This window comes from Mchenga conophoros, linkage group LG9 (assembly GCF_057382185.1).
Source record: "Mchenga conophoros isolate Kocher_MC1m ecotype Shallow Benthic linkage group LG9, M_conophoros_male_GT1.1, whole genome shotgun sequence".
NCBI classification, from domain to species: Eukaryota; Metazoa; Chordata; class Actinopteri; order Cichliformes; family Cichlidae; genus Mchenga; species Mchenga conophoros.
In genome coordinates this window covers 1,525,273-1,546,276 of record NC_140534.1, presented here as the reverse complement: position 1 = coordinate 1,546,276, position 21,004 = coordinate 1,525,273, and the positions used below count along the sequence as shown (strand labels likewise).

At 42.2% G+C, this 21,004-nt stretch overlaps 1 protein-coding gene across 2 annotated transcripts; it reads right to left on the bottom strand.

The window, feature by feature from the left end:
• Positions 1-3,033: 3,033 nt before the first annotated feature.
• On the bottom strand, positions 3,034-6,582 carry hccsb (holocytochrome c synthase b). Of its 2 annotated transcripts, none has more exons than XM_085286137.1 (8): positions 6,452-6,582; positions 5,854-5,968; positions 5,105-5,152; positions 4,894-4,985; positions 4,339-4,487; positions 4,016-4,135; positions 3,847-3,933; positions 3,034-3,629 (listed from the first exon to the last, which is right to left on the bottom strand). In XM_085286137.1, the coding sequence occupies exons 2-8, from the start codon at positions 5,960-5,962 to the stop codon at positions 3,431-3,433; spliced, it is 804 nt and encodes a 267-aa protein (XP_085142263.1). In that variant the 5' UTR covers positions 5,963-5,968; positions 6,452-6,582; the 3' UTR covers positions 3,034-3,430. The 2 variants fall into 2 exon arrangements, with proteins under 2 accessions (XP_085142263.1, XP_085142265.1); XM_085286139.1 differs by having other exon boundaries at positions 5,854-5,972; positions 6,452-6,574.
• Positions 6,583-21,004: the final 14,422 nt, after the last annotated feature.

The following is a 21,004-nucleotide window of genomic DNA, read 5'->3' as shown; positions in this document are numbered from 1 at the left end:
CCACACCATGTCAGATGTTTAAACAAGGAAGGTTTATTCCTCAAAATGTATTAATCAAATAGACATTAAAAAAATAAATAAAATAAAACCACCCAAAAAAAAACTACATGTTCAATGCACCACAGTGGTAGCCTGGTGTCACACAGAATTATCACTGATATTAAACAGAGGCTGCCAACTCAGCTCTCTCCTGTGGCCAATCACAACAAAGCACTTTATTTTAAAGTTGTAGATTTAAGCTGTGCTTCATATTTTTGGCCACCAGATGTCACTAAAGAGGACTGGGTTGAAAAGCTTTGAGTAATTAACCTGTTTTCAACCCAAGCTTCATTTGCCCATCACTACTTCATTTATAAAGCACTTGAAAAATAAAAATGTCACAATAACACCAAATATGGCTGTAGCTCAAGAGGGAGAATAATCAGAAGGCTGGTGGTTCGCTCTCTGGCTGCCCCAGTCTGTGTGCCAAGTATTCATGGGCGAGACACTAATGCCAGGTTGCTCTCCGATGAATGTGTGTGAGGATGCTTATAAAGCAATTAAAGCATAGTGTATGGCATGTTTTATAAAGTGCTTTGAGTGCTCTGGGAGAGTTGAAAAGTGCTATAGAGTCAGTCCATTTACCAAAAGACAAACAGACCAGAAGGGAAAAGATATAGAAGCACAAACGAGTTGTAGTTAAAAGTAAAACAATAAACCTCTCTTATGCTCCCACTCCTGCAAAAATAAAACAAAACAAAACATCCACCCTTCTCTTACAGGCTGGGTGAATTGTTTGTCGACATTTACTAATCCTAAGGTTGGTGCAGTCTTTGTCTCAGTATCAAGTCAGTCAAAACTTTTAGTCCACATCGTCAGTCCATCACAGTCCAGTCACACACATTCATTCACACACATCCATGCCAGATATTGCTGACAGTGGAGTCTCACGCGCAACTTACTTACTTTGAATCACCTTGTTGTTGAATTGTGCTATATAAATAAACTTGCCTTGCCTTATTCGAGTATCCATCATCAGCAAGATGACGTCATCAACAATTCTTTATGATTTTGGACTGGATTGACTCGGTGCAATCCTTTTAGACTCAGGACTTACCATCTCATGTGGTCAGTGTCCAATAGAAGTGAACTTCTCCAAAGCCCATTATAATCCTGGAGAAGCACACTTTACAACTGTTCCCAGTAAGAATATTTCATAGCACTTTCAATTTCAATTTTTCAGGCCTGAGTATATGAGAGCTGATTGTTAAATCATGAACTCACAAAGTATCACCACCGGTGGATCGCACCCAGGGCTGCACTGGGACAAAAAATCGTCCCGACTAGAGACCGACCCACCAGGTATTATAGGAAAAACCATAAAGCCTTTGAATGAAAACAAACGCTGTTGTCACAGTGATGTACACTGTCTTGTTGGTATATATGCATCAGTCTGTACATCATGTAAGCATACTTCTTGCTTAGGTTATCTGCCTTAGATACCGAAATAGTATTTTAATTTACATCCGAGTCATAAAGAGAGAATATTTACAACTATAGAAGCAATTGAAACAATCACATAATCCAAAATAAGAAAACAAACAAAACCAACAAACCTACAAACAAAACAAAACAAAAAAACAAACAAAAACGGATGTGTTGGTAGGGGGTGATCCTATAAATATATGCTCTCATACATCACAGTTATTGGTTTGTAAAAATAAATCTGGCCTATGAGGCGTGATATATTTGACCCAGTTTTCCCAGTATGATGTAAATTTCTCCAGCTTGTGGTTAACAGAAGCTGTTATCTTTTCCATGTTATAAATTTCCATCCATGTACTTATGTTTGGGCTCTCCGGGGATAACCATTTTCTGGTGATACTCTTTTTACAGGCCACCAGTAGAATATTTACTAAATGTTTATCATATTTAGGCCATTCCTGAGGTATATATCCAAAGAACATAGTCTTACTCTCGAGGGGTATTTCGCATTTAAAGATATCCTGTAAGGCATTATGTATTTCTCTCCAATAATCCCTCAAGATAGAGCAGTCCCAGAAAATGTGGTAGTGATTTGCACTTTGATTTCCACAGTTCCTCCAACAAGCAGGGGGGTTATCATCATAATGAGACTTCTGAGAAGGTGTTATAAAGTATCTAATTAGGCACTTCCAGCCGAATTCCCTCCACTTTCGTGAGCTGGTACACATCCACTGATACCTCCATATTGCCGTCCATTCTTCCTCTAATATTTTTATCCCTCCTTCCTTCTCCCATTTTGTTCTAATATATGAAGTCGAATGTGGTTTCAAATCCATTAGACCCTTATAGAGACATGATACAATTCTATCAATAGTTTCTGAGTTATAGCTTTTTATAAACACTTCCAAGCGTGTGTTTGTCATTGTTACGTTTCTCATCTTCGTGTCGGCATAGTGCCTTAACCAGAGCAGTTTCATGTCGGTTACACTTTGACATACATTTTAAAAAAATGTCTTTTCCTGTCGTTGTGCATCTATTTAATGTTCAATATTTCCTCTCCACGGATGAAGATGGTCAGCTGTGCAGTGTCCATCATGTCTGTACTTTCATCCACAGCCGAGTATGCAGTGAAGTTTTTGCTTCTTTCACACAACTGTGTTCTTAAATCAGTGGTAGTGATGTGCGATATCACTGAATTTCTTTCCGATCTGATACCAAGTAATATTCAGGGTGGTATCGACGATACTGATCCGATACTTTGTACAAAAACTTATTTTATTTATTGGATCTCAAATTATAGCGTCATAATGATTACAGGACATCAGTCAACCATGTCCATGTCACTGAAATCTCCAGCTTTAGGTTCAGTGTAGCTCATTAGGCTTGCTTCATGGCCTTTTCTCTGAGACCTCCACACCACAACCCACAGGACCAGCTGCTAATACCCTGGTTTCAAACACCAGGTCCTGCCAGTTCACAGGAGGGGACTGAATTCATTCTGGACAGGTAGTTTAACCTCTCTGGCCAATAAAAATGGTTTAATTAAATACGCAGTGTTTACAAACAAAACACAGAAAAGGTGATTTATTAAAACACAACATATGAACTTTCCTAGATTTCTGGTTTATGACCATTAGCCAATAAAGGAATATTGGCAGGTTTTAAAGCTTGTCTCAATGTCCCAACTGAGAAAAATAAACATTTAAACTTTCTGTTGCTAGATGAGGTTCAAATTACCTAGAGTCAGGTAGCTGTAAGCAAGCAAGCAGTTAAATTTAAGCGCAAGTCAATAGATTTCATAGACACACAGGGTCTTGTATGACCTGATGGACAAACTCTTCTACATCCAATCATCTTTTACGAGGTCTGATTCGTTTCTTTTTTCAGCATCACACAAGTTACAAAGAGCAGAAATGGGTAACAACAGTTTTTGAAAATTTGCGACTCAAATATGAGCCAGAGTCCTTCAGGAAGTCCAGCGCCACCAGGCCACCTTCATACGGTCCCACACAGCTTCTAAAGAGTCAAAAGCAGGTCGCACGTCCAGGGTGGAGAACTGGTAGGTGTCCTTGTTGATTTCTCCATCATAATAGTCAATGATGTAGCGCACCTCCTTCCCACAGCGGTCAACGATCCAGTCGTGACGGTCAAATGGCAGCTCGTAGCTGCAGAGAGACAAACTCAATTAGTCACCAGGATCTTCCCCAACATGAGGTTTACATGCATCATGTTTTAATGGACCGCTGCATGGGTTGCTTTGCGCGGCATGTCCGCATTTCCCTGATTTCATTATAGCGGACCAGCAGCTGGCAATGCAGACCCAAACGAGAAACATAACACAGCCAAAATTATTAAATGTGCATCAGGATGTTTCATTCTCACCCCATCCAGTGTCGGAGGCGGGCCCTGGGGGAGTACTCTTTAGCCTTCCCACCGAATCTCCTCAGAGTTGGTCCACATGGACATTCACTATACGAGGTAAATGTTCATCAGTTAAGGCTCAATTCTCTGACCAACAGGCAGCTCGCTGCAAACGATCGTACGCACTCACCGAGCATGCAGAGCCTCCCACTTCAGGATCTCTTGCCAGGCCTGCTCATTGTTCTGATTGTGGATTTTAATGATGTTGGTCATGTCACCTTTGCTGAGGTCATCATCTCGCCAGCGCCACCTGCAGCACAGGATCGAACAAAGGAAACAGTGTCTTTAGCAGATATTTCTCCATCACTGTGCTACTGCAATAATTAAAGCTACCGATATGTGAAATCCAAGCATTTTTAAAAACACTGACTTTGAGGTTCAATGAGACACTAAATAGAAGTTCATAGTTTCCAATATGGTAGCCTGAAGTAGTCTTAACACCAGCCAACTGACCCCTTCCTCAGCATGGCGTTCCAGAACATCTGCTCCGACGGGTACACCCAGTTCTTCTCTGTGTCGTGACGTGGGATAGTGGACTCCTCTCTTCTGATAGAGAGTTCAAAGGGCTGGTCTGGAGCTGGCGTTTGGTTGGGAGGAGGCATCTGCACGTGTGGAAAAAGATAAATTATAGTCTGAGCCATGACCTTAAAACATAGAAAAGATGTCAGGCATGACAGCCATAAGTCCTCCAGGAGAGAACATGGTCAGTGCAGCATACATGTGTTTCATACCTGTGGTCAAGTGTTGAAACAACTGAAAAGCTCGCATAACAAAGCTGCTTCTCTTTTGTTGTGCTTGGTGTTGTTGGGAAGTAACACTAACATGTTGTTGTCAGCTGGCTGAATACACGAGCACACAAACTAGAGCCACCGCAGACAACAACAGTGCGTGGCAGCAAACGAGGCCAGTGTATCAGAACTAAAACGAATTAAGGATCAGGCTACCGTAGCTTAAAACATAAAAGTTACTTCTAAAATAAAGCCTCTTTGCTCCAAGCTGCACAGGTACCATATTTGCTGGATCGATGTCGCCCTTCGTGACTGCTGCAGCTCTCATGGGACACTCCACAAAGTTGTACGCCTGATCCTGGTGGGCCGGACCTGCAGGAGAACACGTGCGAGCCACAGGTTTGATCATTTCATTAAAACAACCATCTGAACATAGAAATGTGTTGCAGTGCAGGCAAGCCACAGGCTATCCTTTAGACTGAAGTCCCTACCTTTTTCAGCCTGAGCTTGATGCATGGGACATTGTGAAGGCGGAGATGCTAAGAAAAACACAAATACACAACCACAGTCAAGATATAATTCAACATCATTCAGTAAAACTTGTACAGTTTATGATAACAGTGAAGAATGAGAGCTAATGACCTATGTAATACCATGAAATGCAGTTTTCTGTGGGAGTAAAACACTATCTGTGTGCACAGGACCTTCTCTCTGACACAAGCCGTTTCTTTTCTTAATTGCTCGAGTTAAGGGTGTCACAATATACTAACATTTATGATAAACCTGTTATCTTCCTCATACAATGGAAGAAATTCACTTTCCACGAACCCCCCACTGAGCTCTGGAGTCTGTGCAGGAAAGATCGCTCCATTTATTCACTGTTTTGTTGCAACTTCTCTGCTTTCTAAGCATTCAGCCTGATGCTAGCTGCTCTGCCACAGCTTGGCTTACAGCAGCTTGTCGATATGGATTTCACTGTATTCAGACAGTTTTTTGAGTATTTGTTTTTACATATTAACAGCCACTGATGCCTCTTTAGAGTGATTATCAGATTTTCCATTCCTGGCTTGTCGACATTCGTCAGAGTATTTTATAAATGTGCAGTTAGTAGCAATAAAAAATATCTGTTTCACAAATCGCATGCCATCTTCACCTTGCACTTACAAAGGAGAATTTGGAAGAAGAAATTCGGCCCAGCATTTCACGCTATGACATCCTGACTGTAATGAAACTACAGTACCTCTGACAGGCTGAGCTTCCTCCTGCACTGGGCAGCGCTGAGCAGAGACGGTCTTCATAGCCTCAGCTTTGACTACAGAGGGCTCTGCTGTGGACCAGGAGGATCCCATGTTAGCCTGTCTGACAGGGGAACAAATACACCCAGGACATTAGGATTTAAACACGAAAAAGGCAAAGATCATCTGTGGACACTCAGCCGTAACACAGCTGGGCTAATGCTGTGATCAGTGGGCTGTGTAGGTCGTGTGTTTATTTAATACTGTCGTTATATCGCTAACTCTGACTGATGTCGCCCTCGGTAACCTCAGGTTTAGCTGTAGTGCAACTAACCGGGTCAAAACTAGCCTCCGCCCGGTTATCCTAATATCACTAGCATCATGTTACAGCCCACTTCCACGCCGCTCTCGTGTTCGAGTTATTCGGCTTTTCAAATAAGACTTAACAACAACACAGAGTAAAAACACAGCAGGTATGGTTGTGGCCCTGACGTTACCCAGCAGCCACTGTTAGCGGATGTGTGGACTTAATTCAAACAGCGTATTACGAAGATATTCAGCTGTAGTTTCGTCACATAATGAACAGCAGGTTAAATCACTGACCTGTGAGAGACGACAGCAGCGCGGCGGTCTCTCGGAGCGTTTCAATGTCAACGTGCAGGACAGTTGCACAAGCAGTTGTGCTCAGCGCGTGCTGTACGTATGCCCACAGCGTCACGACGCTTTGATAGGATGTTGAAAGACGTGACCCGGAAGTTACTGCGGGATCTTTTTTCTCGTTGAACGCACTTCAAACATTACAGAATTCAATGTCGGGGGGTTAAAAACGCAGGCTGGGGTTGAATCAGCAGAAGAATTGCTTTTATATTATGGGACTGTTGTATAGTTTTAAAATATTGTCTGGTTTCATTCATAAAGCATTGAAAAGACGGTTTTGCGTTAGAAAATTTGGATTCATGTCTTTGAAATTTAACCAGTAAAATGAGTAAATTAATGAAATAAAATTCGTTTTGCCTATTGATAGGGTAATCAGAAAAGCCAGATAATATTTTTTCATAACACAGAGAGAAGTCAGAATAGATAAAAGAAACAACAAAAGTGCAAAAATCGTGTTAGAAAAGAGAAGTGCATAAGCAGCACAAAGATAAGTGTGAACTATCTTCTTTCTGACAGCCACAAAATGAACACTGGACATCAGTCTTTTTTATATTATACAAGAAAAGTTCGGGTGGGGTAAAAATGATGAATGATTTTAAAAGATGTTTGCTTTACGGCCACTGGGACACCAGTTCTGTCTTTCTGAAAAAGAGTTCATATGTCACGGTTGTTTTTCCTCTTTAAGGTGAAAACAGATCTGGTAACAGCAGGATCCAGTTGTAGAGGAGTCAGATCATTAACAACAGAATTTCTGTACAGTCTTAAAACACCAGTAGGGATAGCATCAAACACTATGGCATATTCCTTTGGTGGAACAGGAAGACCATATACACTCAAAAATTCAGAGTAAGAAATGAAACCTAAATTTGGATTAAGACGTTGCAAAACAAGACGAATCCCATGAATAAACCAGTCGCCTAAAAATAAAGACTTGTGTTTGTATAAAATGTCTCTGTTGTTCCAAATATCATATCTGTGTGGAGAAAAGTTGTGTTTATAAAGCAGCAACTGTTTCTGTTTCTGTTTATTAAATTAGGACAGTTTTAAGGAGATTTTATAAATGTTGTAGTTACAAAGTAAAACAAGGTCAACACCACCATTGTTTTCACCAACTTGATGTTGTGTTCCTGAGAAATTTCTTGATCCAGTTTATTTTAAACACACTGTTTATTGTAGAAAAGTCAAGTTTACGGAACCATGTTGGTTTGAGTTTGATACAACTGATCTCTTAGTATAATCTATTCTATTCTTCCATATAAAGTTATAAAGGAGTCTGTCAATATCCACCAGGGTTTCTTTATTTACATCAAGAGACAAAGCTCCATCGAGATAATCCCTCCGCTCTGGTGATAAAACTCTGGAGACAAGTATTTAGTTTATCTTGTGTTTTATGCAAAATTGGAATAAAATTAAGTGAACATCTAGAGGACTGGTTTTTATTAATGATGATGCCAAGGTAAGTGATGGAAAGAAAACAGGATTTGTTTTTGTTCTTAGCAAGCTAGAGCCATTCAGGCATCACTTCAATGCAGCATAATAAACGTTTTCTGCACTTAAAAACACATTCATGGACTGAGCCTGATCAGTGCTCTGTATATGGCTTATTCAGTGAGTTGCACTACGATGGCAGTAAAGATTACAAGTTTACAGTTTTACTACTGTTTAATTTCAGTGCCTCATCTTGGATCGCTAACTCAGAGTATCAGTGATGACGTGACGAATCCTACTTCCGGGCCTAAAGTAGTCTGTGTTTAATATGGCTTTTGTGTTGTTAACATGTTTAATGTTTTGTATTTTCTTCTATTTAATCTCAAAAAGCTCCTAAAACAGTCAGTGATCACTGTTGACCTCCCTTGGCTTTTGTTACCGCTAATCTTAAGTCTTTCCTCCCCACTGCTGTCAGACTCCAAAGACTTTAACTGATCAAGCACACACATCCATACATATGCAATAATACTAAGTGCAATAATCCTTTCTGGCATCGTTGTATTTTTACTCAGTTGTATATAGTATTTGTATTTGTATTCTATTTTTATCTTATTGTATATTTATTTTATTTTATTCTACTGTATATAGTATTTTATTTTATTCTATTCTGTACAGTTGTGTACTGTATTTATTCTTATTGTATTCTAATTTTTGCCTCATAACTTTTGCACTGTCCACTTCCTGCTGTGACAAAACAAATTTCCCACGTGTGGGACTAATAAAGGTTATCTTATCTTATCTTATCTTATCATTTATTTAAGCTCAGTTTTTAAAACCTTAGGATGTAACTACAGCCCAGCCCATGCAGCAGTATATGAATGACTAACCTCGTATTGTGGATGGATTATCTCAGTTGTTCTCCTGGCTGAAGTTTGGTCCTTTTACAGCATCCTGCCATGCGATTACATTTGTTCCTGACCACCGAGAACACTCACGTTAACTTTTATCGAGTGGAAAAAAGTTAGCTTGTTTAACATCTGCAGGAAGCTCCTGAGGATGTTTTACCAGTCGGTGGTTGCTGGAGTACTTTTCTATGCTGTGGTGTGCTGGGGGAGCAGCACAGCAAAGAAGGATCATCCAGGCTGGAGAAACTGATCAGGAGGGCTAGCTCTGTGGTCGGCATGAAGCTGGACACTCTGGTGACAGTGGCAGAGAAAAGGACATTAAAGAAACTGATGGACATTATGGACAATGCTGGGCATCCTCTGCACACGGCCATAAACAATCAGAAGAGTCTGTTCAGTGACAGGTTGCTTCTCCCAAAGACAAGAACTAACAGACTTAAAAACTCCTTTGTCCCACACGCCATCAAACTGTTTAACTCCTCTCTGGAGGGGAGAGGGAGGGGAGACAGGAGGACAAAGGAGGGGGGAACAACTAAGCTGTAGTGCCTCTTCACCTCACTGTGCAATACCTTTTGTGCAATACTTTTGTAAATAGTCAACGGTGCAATAGACTCAATACTTGAAATGTGCAATTCACTTGTATTTTTATTTTTATTCCTATTTATTCTATTTATCCCCTTCGTATATTTTATTTATATTGTCTCTGTATTTATATATATATATGTGTGTGTGTGTGTGTGTGTGTGTGTATTATATATATATATACTGTATATATAATATTCTGTAACTCTGTAACTTCTGTCGGTGCTGTGCTTTTTTGGAAATCGAATTTCCCAGAGGAACCCACCCGAGGGATTAATAAAGTTCTATCTAATCTAATCTAATCTAATCTAATATTGTGCTAACATAGCTGTGTCGCTAGCGGTCATGTAGCACATCATTATATACCAGCTAGCTCAACTTCAGTAACCCTACAAACGTCACTGCTGTTTAGTTTTCTGTCTTCATTTATGTTGGAAGTGATAACAGAGCTGTACGTTTTTAATTTGTTTCCAAAACCCTGCAGTCAGGACATGCTATATTCTATTTAGATAGAAGCGAGCTAACGTCCTGCTAACTAACTCCGTTAAATGTCATAAATTCCGTTTTCATGGATGCCTGGATGTTAAACTCAATTGTTACACCTGGTAGAGCAGAACGCTGATCATTTTATTAAAGATGAAAGACTTTAGACAGTTTTTCAACTCTCAGTAATGCCATAGTGATCGTTTGATATATGGACCTGCAGCGGAGTTTAGGTCCAGACACGGCTAGTGACGTCAGACTGAACGATCGGATACTGGTCTGCACTGACTTTCCATTACAAACCTAGAGGTGCTGACTATTATATTAATCTTTTTTTAAATCTAGAGAAAACCTATGTGTCATTATAAGCTGCCTTCTAACATTCAGAGATTTACATGATCTGATTCACAGTGTATAGTAAGCTTCATACACTTAAGCATAAATAGTCGAGTCTGAAATCATCTTTTAATACAAACATTATGTACAACATTATTATTGAAAAGCCATTGTTCAACAAAAAAAAACAGGTCACATGTTAGAATGATTTTATTTTTGTAGTAGGCCCCTAAGACAATATACAGTTGGTGTTTAGAATAGAGTTGAATAAATGTTAAAAACATGATCTGATCATTTCTGAAACAGTCTTCAGGAGGATAACCACGTAGAGCATCAACAGGGGCCCAGAGGTTTCTGCTCCCAGTAAACATGCTCACGCTTTCCTCCTGGATTAAAATATTTCTAATGTTAAGCTTTTAAAATCAACATTAGGGAGTAAAGGCTGCCCGTGAGTCTCTGCAGTGGCTCTGGTCTAGGCCTGCTCCTGTTGCCTAGCAACCACAACACTATAGCGTTACATGATGTTTTGTTGGGTGGAAATCTTGACTTTATTTTCTTCTTTTTCATTTTCTTTATTTTTACTTTTACTGAAGAAAACTGATATGTTTCATAGGTACATATCAGAAAATTAACAAGATGTTGTTATTTTTCATGATAAAAATGAAGGAATCTATCTGAGGCCAAAAGACCACAGCCATGTAAAAATAAGATTTGTTCAGCTGTGTCCCTTTAGCCAAAACTAATGTGAATATTAGTTTATAATAAGCAAATAGCATAGTTCAGGAAACTAGTGTCATTTCACTTTGAGAATATAAAACAACAGGGCCTACATTAACCATACTAATATATGAAATATACTAAAAATGACCAGCGGTGAATTTAATTCAGTTGATTGTGCTACACTCCAAATTCAAGGTACATTTATTTCAATGTTATATAACTTTCTATCTTCTTTACCAGGGCTCATCTCAGAGACGTTGTTGCCAAAGATGAATATATATAAATATGTCATATGTTGAGACAGATATTGTTCATTTTATATATTGTCTCCAATAGATTTTGGGAAAAAGTTTTGGTTACATGTATGGAAAAAATAACAAGTTGTGGTTATTTTGCATGATAAAAATGAAGAGATTGTGTTAGTTGGGTGAGTAAATGCTGTATCACAGATGCTACAAATAGCTATAAACACAATATACTTTATACAGGGAGTGCAGAATTATTAGGCAAATGATTATTTTGTCCACATCATCCTCTTCATGCATGTTGTCTTACTCCAAGCTGTATAGGCTCGAAAGCCTACTACCAATTAAGCATATTAGGTGATGTGCATCTCTGTAATGAGAAGGGGTGTGGTCTAATGACATCAACACCCTATATCAGGTGTGCATAATTATTAGGCAACGTCCTTTCCTTTGGCAAAATGGCGTGCGGCGCGCGGTGAGAGATGCCAAACGCCGGTACCGGGAACGTGTGGAGTCCCGCTTCCACCAGGGCGACACACGGAGTATGTGGCACGGAATACGCACCATTACGGACTACAAAGCCAGGGACAGTGCGCCGATCAACGCCGACTCTGCATTCACCAACGAGCTGAATCGGTTCTACGCCCGTTTCGAGGTTAGCCAGGCGGCTAATGCTATCTACCGCCTGACTACTGAGGACAGTGACGTCATCAGCGAGAGACCGGTGACCAGCATCGCGGAGCATGACGTCCGAGCGGCACTGAGGAGAGTGAACACAAGGAAAGCGGCGGGGCCAGACGGCATCACCGGCCGTCTGCTGCGCTGCTGTGCTGACCAGCTAGCAGGTGTGTTCACCTACATCTTCAACGAGTCCCTGGCGAAGTCTGTGGTCCCCACATGCTTCAAAAGATCCACCATCATCCCTGTGCCCAAGAACAGCAAACCCTCATCCCTGAACGATTACCGGCCAGTTGCACTGACCTCGGTAGTAATGAAGGTGTTTGAGAGGCTGCTGAAGAACATCATCTCCTCCTCCATCCCAGACACCACAGATCCGCTGCAGTTCGCCTACAGATCCAACAGATCCACAGAGGGTGCCATCGCCCACGTCCTACACACCACTCTCAGCCACGTGGACAAGAAACAGGGTAACTATGTGCGAATGCTGTTTGTTGATTACAGTTCAGCGTTTAACACAATAGTGCCCTGCAGACTGTTCACAAAGCTGAGGGATCTGGGACTTAACAGCCGTCTGTGTGCATGGGTGTTGGACTTCCTCACTGGCAGAACTCAGGTGGTGAGGGTGGGCAGGTGCTTCTCCAACAGCATCACCATCAACACAGGAGCACCTCAGGGATGTGTCCTCTCGCCACTGCTCTACTCCCTCTACACTTCATTTTTTTTTTTTTTTTTTTTTCCTTGAGTATGAGTGGTTTATTGGAGGCTGATTTTACTGTAAAATCTTTTTTTTTTTTTTTTTTTTGCCTGTCCCATTTGGTTCTTTAGCCATCAGAATTGTTGTCTGAAGACCAACAAGGATACCCAATGGATTTACTTTGCCAAATGGATCATCGTGGCATTGCCGTATTGGTCCATTTGGTCGATCTTTGTTTTTATTATTTATTATATTTTATTTTCAGATGTTACAGACGGGACAGACATGAGTGAGGGATAGGAAAGGGAGAAAGAAAGAGGAAGGAAAGGAAAAACAGAAGGGGAGAGGGACAGTGAGAAAGGGGGGGAGAAAAAAAAATCTCCTGGATCCTGGATACTAAATATTCAATGTTGTTGTGCAGCACGCAGGACAGATGTGCTTCGAAGTAGCGGCCAAGAAAGGTATAATTTGGGTCTACGAGCAGTGAACACCCGTGTGCATACCTGTGTGGATCAGCGCGCTTGTATTCCGAAGGTTTCTCCATGTAACGATCTGCTAGGGAGTGTGGGGGGGCCACAGCCCCGTCCTCCAGGGTATGAAGCATGTATGGAGGAGATCAAAACTCCAGACATCCAGAGGCCCCCAGAACACAAGAGACCATGGAAGACCAACAGAGGGGCAGCCGCGCCACTGTCCCAGTAAGAGCTGAGGAGAGTCCCAGATGAGGGCTCACTCAGCAGCCGCGGAGCAGAAGCCAGGGGGAGTTGCAGTGACGCGCCCATGAGCTCCGCCAGCCCCCAGCTGTGCCTGAGTGACCGAGCCCCAGGCCGAGAGGCCGGGGGCACCCCACCTCCGAAGGGGCCCGAGCGAGCCCCAGGCTCCAGGCCCCGATAAGCGGCCGCCAAGGAGTGAGCCGGTGTGTACCTGGACGCCCACCCCCAGACACAAAGAACCACCAACGCACCGATGTCTGAGGGGGTCCGCCACCGGCAGGGGAAGTGGTGGTAGGGGGAGATAGGCCTCCAAACCTCGGAGGGCCTGAGGTGTCCCCAAAGAGGTGGCGTCTGATACCCAACCTGACATATAGACACAGACATACAGGCACACACAGATACAAACATCCATTCCCACCCTCATGCTCTCATGTGCACTTACTCCACACTCAACCAACGTGGAGACAGACATAAAGAGACGCTGTACACACGATCACACTCCCCAAGCGTACTCTACAAACCGGGTCTAGGTACCCTTGCCCCTGGAGGGGGGAACTGCACCCAGACCCAGGTGGTGTTACCCTTTTCCCTGCGGTGGGGAGAGGCAGACCACCCCGACTCCGTAGCAGCAGGGAGGCCCCACACCCCAGACCACAGTCGGACGGCCAACTCCTCTTAGCCCTCCCGCTCCAGCAGGCCGCAGAGAACGGGGGTGGGAGAAGACTCCAAACCTCCCTCCACCCGCTCATTGTAGTGTTGATGCATGTGTGTTCTAAGGTGCAATTAAATTACTCCCTCTACACTTCAGACTGTGTGGCCACCCACGGCTCCAACACCATTGTGAAGTTTGCTGACGACACAGTGGTGTTGGGTGCCATCTCCAACAACGATGAGGCGGCCTACATGGATGAAGTGAAGAATCTGGCATCATGGTGCCAGGACAACCACCTCCAGCTGAACGTCAGCAAGACCAAGGAGCTGGTGGTGGACTTCAGAAGGGGTCAGCACAGAGACTACAAGCCCATCATCATCAATGGAGCTCCAGTGGAGAGGGTGCAGTCCTTCAAGTATCTTGGTGTCCACATCTCCTCAGACCTGACATGGGCTGCCCACATTCAGGTCCAGACCAAAAAGGCTAGGCAGCGCCTGTATCACCTACGACAACTGAGGAAGTTCAGGGTCTCTCCAAAGATCCTCAGGATTTTCTATACAGGCGCTGTGGAGAGCATCCTCACACAGAACATGACATCGTGGTTCGGGAACAGCTGTGTGAAGGACCAAAAAGCTCTCCAGAGAGTGATCCGTACAGCAGAACGCTGCTGCAGGATTGCTCTCCCCCCGCTTCAGGACACCTACACCAGGAGATGCCGGACTAGAGCAGCGCAGATACTGAAGGACCCGTCCCATCCAGGCAACAAACTGTTCCAACTTCTGCAATCTGGTAGAAGGTTCCGCATCTTCCGGGCAAGGACAGAGAGACTCAAGAGGAGCTTCTATCCCCAAGCCATCCGTGCCCTAAACACACACACCCGCCCTCTCACATCATCTATAACTGACTGAGACAGGACTCTCTTCCAGACACTCTAAACCAAGGCACAATGTACATTTCAATTCCTTTAATTTTAAATATGTTTATATTGTCTATCCTGTAAAATAGTCAGATGTCTATTCATATTAATAAGTATGAAAAGTATGAGATGGATTGTCAGGACAGTCAGCGTTAAAGCCACTTTTGACAGTCCATACTAGGATGGCATTGGACATCTTGGGGGTGGAAAGGGGTTGGTGTGACCAAGGTGTGGTTTGGCTTGTTGTATGTATATTTGAGATCATATGGCTCTGGATGGACCAGTTACCAGGACATGGAAGGAGGACAGACTCATTAAAGGAGGAGAAGGAACTTGCTGGGATTGGAGATCCTCTGGGTGAGTGGTTGATTAAAAGCATGCATAAAATAGAAGTTATCTGTTGTTATTGATTGGTAATAGATTGATAATTGGCCACATTTACAGCTGTATTGACTTGTTGTGGACGTAGTCGACTTCAGGTTTAAACACTCTAATTAACAGGTTGAAAATAGTGACATTAAAGGAAGAGTATGCAGCGCCACCCTGTCAGACGCCAGTGATGGTGGAGCTCACTGATGAATCAGGTGAGCTGGATTCATGGCTGATTTAAAACTAAGATCCCCCTGCTGTGGTCAGTAAGGGGAGAAAAGGGGGAAATAAAATCAAAAATAAAAGAGGCATTTATAAATGTTTAGGTGTCAAGTGAAACGGGATAGAAGGGGGTGTTTTACTGTTATTTCAATATCAGCATTATTATTGTATGAGAATCATGCAACAAGCATTGCATCGATGATCATTTATTGAAGCTTTTGACCTTATACTAACATCTGTGTTCCTGTGATTGTTATAACTTCTGATGAATCTTCTATTTACAGGTGTTAGGATAATGATATAATTTTTCATTGCAGGTGTAACCATGATCATTTTTATACATATTGCAACTTGTTGCTCATTGTGGAGTTGTGCTCAAGTTAATAAGGGTTAAAAGCTACAGTCAGCGCGAATGTCTGACTGATCTATTGAGGGAAAAGGCTTCGAGCATAGAAGGCCGCACGCGCTTACAAAACACTGATATCATGTTATTTTTTGTGATCTTTGCTTCAATTATGTCTTTAAGGTTAGTTTAAATAGTGGCAGTTAATTAAACGAGATTTATTAAAATATTAAATACCTGAGTCAGAACGTTACACGCGGATCACCTTAAGAGTCTGGGAAACTTTGTAGCTGCCTAACTTTTTTTGAATGTTCTAGCTCCGTTGATTTGACACATTGGAATGTGTCAAAAAAGGGGGGAAAGTTGAGCTTTAACATCAAACCAGGATTATTTGAACATTTTATAACTTCATTTGTGTCTTTAATAATTTAGGAATGGTAAAGCTTAAGCTAATAGCGGTCCGAGAAGACGGACCTTTTAGAGAATCAGTGAAAAAGCATAAACTATCACTTTCATGTTTAATCATTACTCATTGAAATGAACTGAATAGCGTTTAGAAGATTTGTTAATTTTTTGTCTTTTGTTAAAAAGAGGGGTTTCAATAATTTTCAGACACACCTTGCAAATGTGCTTATAACGAGTTGGCACTCGGCCTTTTGAAGGTCAGAAGCTTCGTTCGGCGTGACTGTCCAGACTGATAAAGTGTAAGAAATGCCTTGAGTGCAGAGGGCTAAATGCAAACACGCTTACACACACATAAGATATGATTAGAATAAGTCCCTGGGACATTCTGAATGTTTTAGACCAATTTTGAATCACTAGAAGGTCAGTAGATAACAACATTAGATTATTAGGGTTAGGAAGAGAGGTGTTTTGGTTTTCTGTCTCTTACAGAGAAAGGAACAGACACCAGACGAGGTCACAGAGATGCGAGGATCCTCCGTAGCAGAGTCAGACACAGTGACTGCCGAGACATCAACTGGGTCCAAGGGTCATGGCGTTTGGGCTCCAGCTAGTCACCTCAGAGGATGGATCCCATAAACACAGCAATAACCATGAAGGGGTTGGCGGAAATCCGGGAACACCAGACCAACGAAGTTCGAGAGGCTTTTGGGCAAAAAGGGGACGCCTTCCTGTTCCTTTTCTGGAGGATACACAGATCGTTGTTTGAAATCGGGGCAGAATAATCCCCTGATCTGTGCCACGACTGAAGGGTTGTCTAACCCCTAAGGTTGAAGAATGAAGAGCAGAGGATCACCCAACTGGACGGCACTGGTAGCTGCAGCAATAAAATAAAGGCTGAAAGCTGTGGGAGACCTGGGGAGTGTCATCTGTACTCGCTATTGTTGGAATAATAGTTTTTCTTGCATCTGAACTGCGCAAACATAGAGGTCATCCCACATATGGTTCGCCCCTCAGGGGGACACAGGACCTCAGGAGTGAGAAGAGATGAACCCGGCCACACTGAATTGAAGGGTGTTTGTGAGGTCATTATTCTAATGACCTCATCAGGGGGAATTGTTAGATTCTAATATTATTTTATGCCATGTTATACCCCTAATTAAAGATTGTGAATTATTATGTAGTTTTAGTTTGCATTATTCTCCTGAATTAGAAGAAGCTGATAACTATTACATTAGTTAAACTGATTTGCATTACATTAAATTGCTGACTTGTTGTGAATGAATGATATTGTTTTATGATGCATTATATTGCTGAGTTATAAGAAATACTGTTCGCAGAAGGTTATTGTCTAATTTGTCTGAGTAGAAGAGAACAGAGTGTGCTGGAGTTTTCTGCCCCATTTCAGCAGGAGCAGATAAACAGGGAGCCAAGGTCGTAGCTTAGGCGCCGTGTGAGAGAAAGCATGTGAATGTTTAGGCTTTTTATGATAAGGTGGAGGCACCAGAGGTTATAAAAGTTTGAGCAATGCTCCACCATTTTGAGATTTTGAGGCTGTCTGCATCAGTGTCCATCTCCCACGTGTGTGATCATTAAAATCATCGTTTGACTCAACCCGGCCGGACCAGTGTTGTTATTGTGGTTTTTCTCTTGTCTCCATCCCCAATTTTGAACTCGTAACAGATGTCTATTCATATTAATGTACAGAATTCACCTGCTTGCTGCTACTACTGCACATTCACCCAGTGTATATACTATATGTATGTATATATATATATAATGTTCTTCCTCTACACCCCACCCCCCCCCCAATTTTTGCACATGTCGAGGAGCGTGTCAGGCTACATTTCACTGTGTGTTATACTTGTATAACTATGCATGTGACAAATAAAGAACCTTGAACCTTGAACCTTGAAATGGGTCAAAAGAAGGACTTGACAGGCTCAGAAAAGTCAAAAATAGTGAGATATCTTGCAGAGGGATGCAGCAGTCTCAAAATTGCAAAGCTTCTGAAGCGTGATCATCGAACAATCAAGCGTTTCATTCAAAATAGTCAACAGGGTCGCAAGAAGCGTGTGGAAAAACCAAGGCGCAAAATAACTGCCCATGAACTGAGAAAAGTCAAGCGTGCAGCTGCCAAGATGCCACTTGCCACCAGTTTGGCCATATTTCAGAGCTGCAACATCACTGGAGTGCCCAAAAGCACAAGGTGTGCAATACTCAGAGACATGGCCAAGGTAAGAAAGGCTGAAAGACGACCACCACTGAACAAGACACACAAGCTGAAACGTCAAGACTGGGCCAAGAAATATCTCAAGACTGGTTTTTCTAAGGTTTTATGGACTGATGAAATGAGAGTGAGTCTTGATGGGCCAGATGGATGGGCCCGTGGCTGGATTGGTAAAGGGCAGAGAGCTCCAGTCCCACTCAGACGCCAGCAAGGTGGAGGTGGAGTACTGGTTTGGGCTGGTATCATCAAAGATGAGCTTGTGGGGCCTTTTCGGGTTGAGGATGGAGTCAAGCTCAACTCCCAGTCCTACTGCCAGTTTCTGGAAGACACCTTCTTCAAGCAGTGGTACAGGAAGAAGTCTGTATCCTTCAAGAAAAACATGATTTTCATGCAGGACAATGCTCCATCACACGCGTCCAAGTACTCCACAGCGTGGCTGCAAGAAAGGGTATAAAAGAAGAAAAACTAATGACATGGCCTCCTTGTTCACCTGATCTGAACCCCATTGAGAACCTGTGGTCCATCATCAAATGTGAGATTTATGAGGGAAAACAGTACACCTCTCTGAACAGTGTCTGGGAGGCTGTGGTTGCTGCTGCACGCAATGTTGATGGTGAACAGATCAAAACACTGACAGAATCCATGGATGGCAGGCTTTTGAGTGTCCTTGCAAAGAAAGGTGGCTATATTGGTCGCTGATTTGTTTTTGTTTTGTTTTTGAATGTCAGAAATGTATATTTGTGAATGTGGAGATGTTATATTGGTTTCACTGGTAAAAATAAATAATTGAAATGGGTATATATTTGTTTTTTGTTAAGTTGCCTAATAATTCTGCACAGTAATAGTCACCTGCACACACAGATATCCCCCTAAAATAGCTAAAACTAAAAACAAACTAAAACTACTTCCAAAAACATTCAGCTTTGATATTAATGAGTTTTTTGGGTTCATTGAGAACATGGTTGTTGTTCAATAATAAAATTATCCCTCAAAAATACAACTTGCCTAATAATTCTGCACTCCCTGTATTTTAATGTCATAGATGAACTTACCTCGAAGAAAAAAACTGTGAAAAACTCTAAACTTGTAGAAATTTTTGGGGGGCTGATTATTTCTTTGTTTTAAAAATACTTCTTGGAAATAAATCTTATACTGTTGGAAAGCCTGTTTATTTCCTCTTACATGATGAAACATTGCAAGGAAAATGAATTTGGGGCTAAGTATAAGAGTATGTGGTTTGCATCCATGAAAAACTTGCCAAACAACTTCCTCTGCTACTGACTCTTGTTTGGTGTCTCTCACTCTTTCCTAGCATCTTCCCAGCGCGGGGTCTGCTGCGTGGCTCTGTCTTCTCCATTTGGATCGGTCTTGAGTCTCCTCTGGGGTGAGAGCCACTGCGCGCATGTCTTCGGTCTTTGTATCCATCCACCGCTTTTACAGTTTTCCTTGCGGTCGGCGGCCTCCAGGGTCGAGTCGGAGGGCTGTTCTTGACACAAAATTCTCCTTACTGCACATGACGTGTCCATGCGACCATAGGCACGCTTCCCTTATCTTCCTTTCCATCAGGACAACTCCGAGTCGTTTTCGAACACCTTCATTAGTCACACGATCCACGCGGATTAAGCCCATCATCCACCTGAGCATCTTCATCTCCATAGCATTGAGGATCTGCGAGTGTTTCCTGGTGGCTGATGAAGCTAGCCTCCTAACGCAGGCTGTTTAAGCTAAACAAGCTGCTGTTTCACATAATAAACCCTGTCAACCACTGTCAGAAGAAAATTGTACATAGCATGATCAGCTACATGAAATGTGTTTTTTATTGATCACTAAGCAATCCACATGTCTACGTGACCTTTTACATGAACTCTTGTGTGATAAACTTTTTTAGCATTTAACAGCTTCCACTTTTCTAAGAACATACAGACTTAGAAAAGGGGAACCTCAGCTCTAAGTTCTTGGAATAACTTTGTTACCTTTGTACACACACAAGCTTGTATAAATAAAGAACGCAGACAGTGACAGAGCGCGAGTCCGTGAGTGCCTCCTGCGAGGACGAGCGCTCTGTGGCCGCCCTCGCAAGTAAAGACAACTCCAGTGTTTGTGTTTTCTAACTCGGGTGTCTCAGCTGAAGAACTGTGGGGCGATTCTTAGAAATCCCCTGTCAACCACAGTACTGCCTTCTGATTTAACAGTTAAAGCAGTAGAGATGAGCTGTGTTTTCATGTGCTTGGAACACTAGCTTCATTAACCAGGCTAGCTGTTAGCTTATAGCTCACGCTAGCTAACCAGCGAGCAAAAGGGCAGCCGAAGCTACGGACACAACACCCACAAACTTACACTGAAAGAAGTGATATTGTCTCCTTTTAAATATAGCATATTATATTTTGGTATATCTTTTCAATTCAAATGAGTAATTCCTGTCTACATATATAATTCGAGTAACTCCAGAATACATTCCCTGCGTTTTAATCCAATTAATTTTAGTTAATTAAATGTAGCTCAAAATGCTTAAGTATGTTTTTCATAGCATCCTGCTGGGCCATTTTGCGCATGCGTTAGGACAGGCCACCATTTTGCG

Coding starts and splice junctions, on each gene's coding strand:
- hccsb (XM_085286137.1), bottom strand. CDS start 5,962: ATGGGATCCTCCTGGTCCACAGCAGAGCCCTCTGTAGTCAAAGCTGAG. Junction 4,986..5,104: donor TCAAGCTCAGGCTGAAAAAG/GTAGGGACTTCA, acceptor GTTCTCCTGCAG/GTCCGGCCCACCAGGATCAG. Junction 4,488..4,893: donor ACATCGATCCAGCAAATATG/GTACCTGTGCAG, acceptor CCACACGTGCAG/ATGCCTCCTCCCAACCAAAC.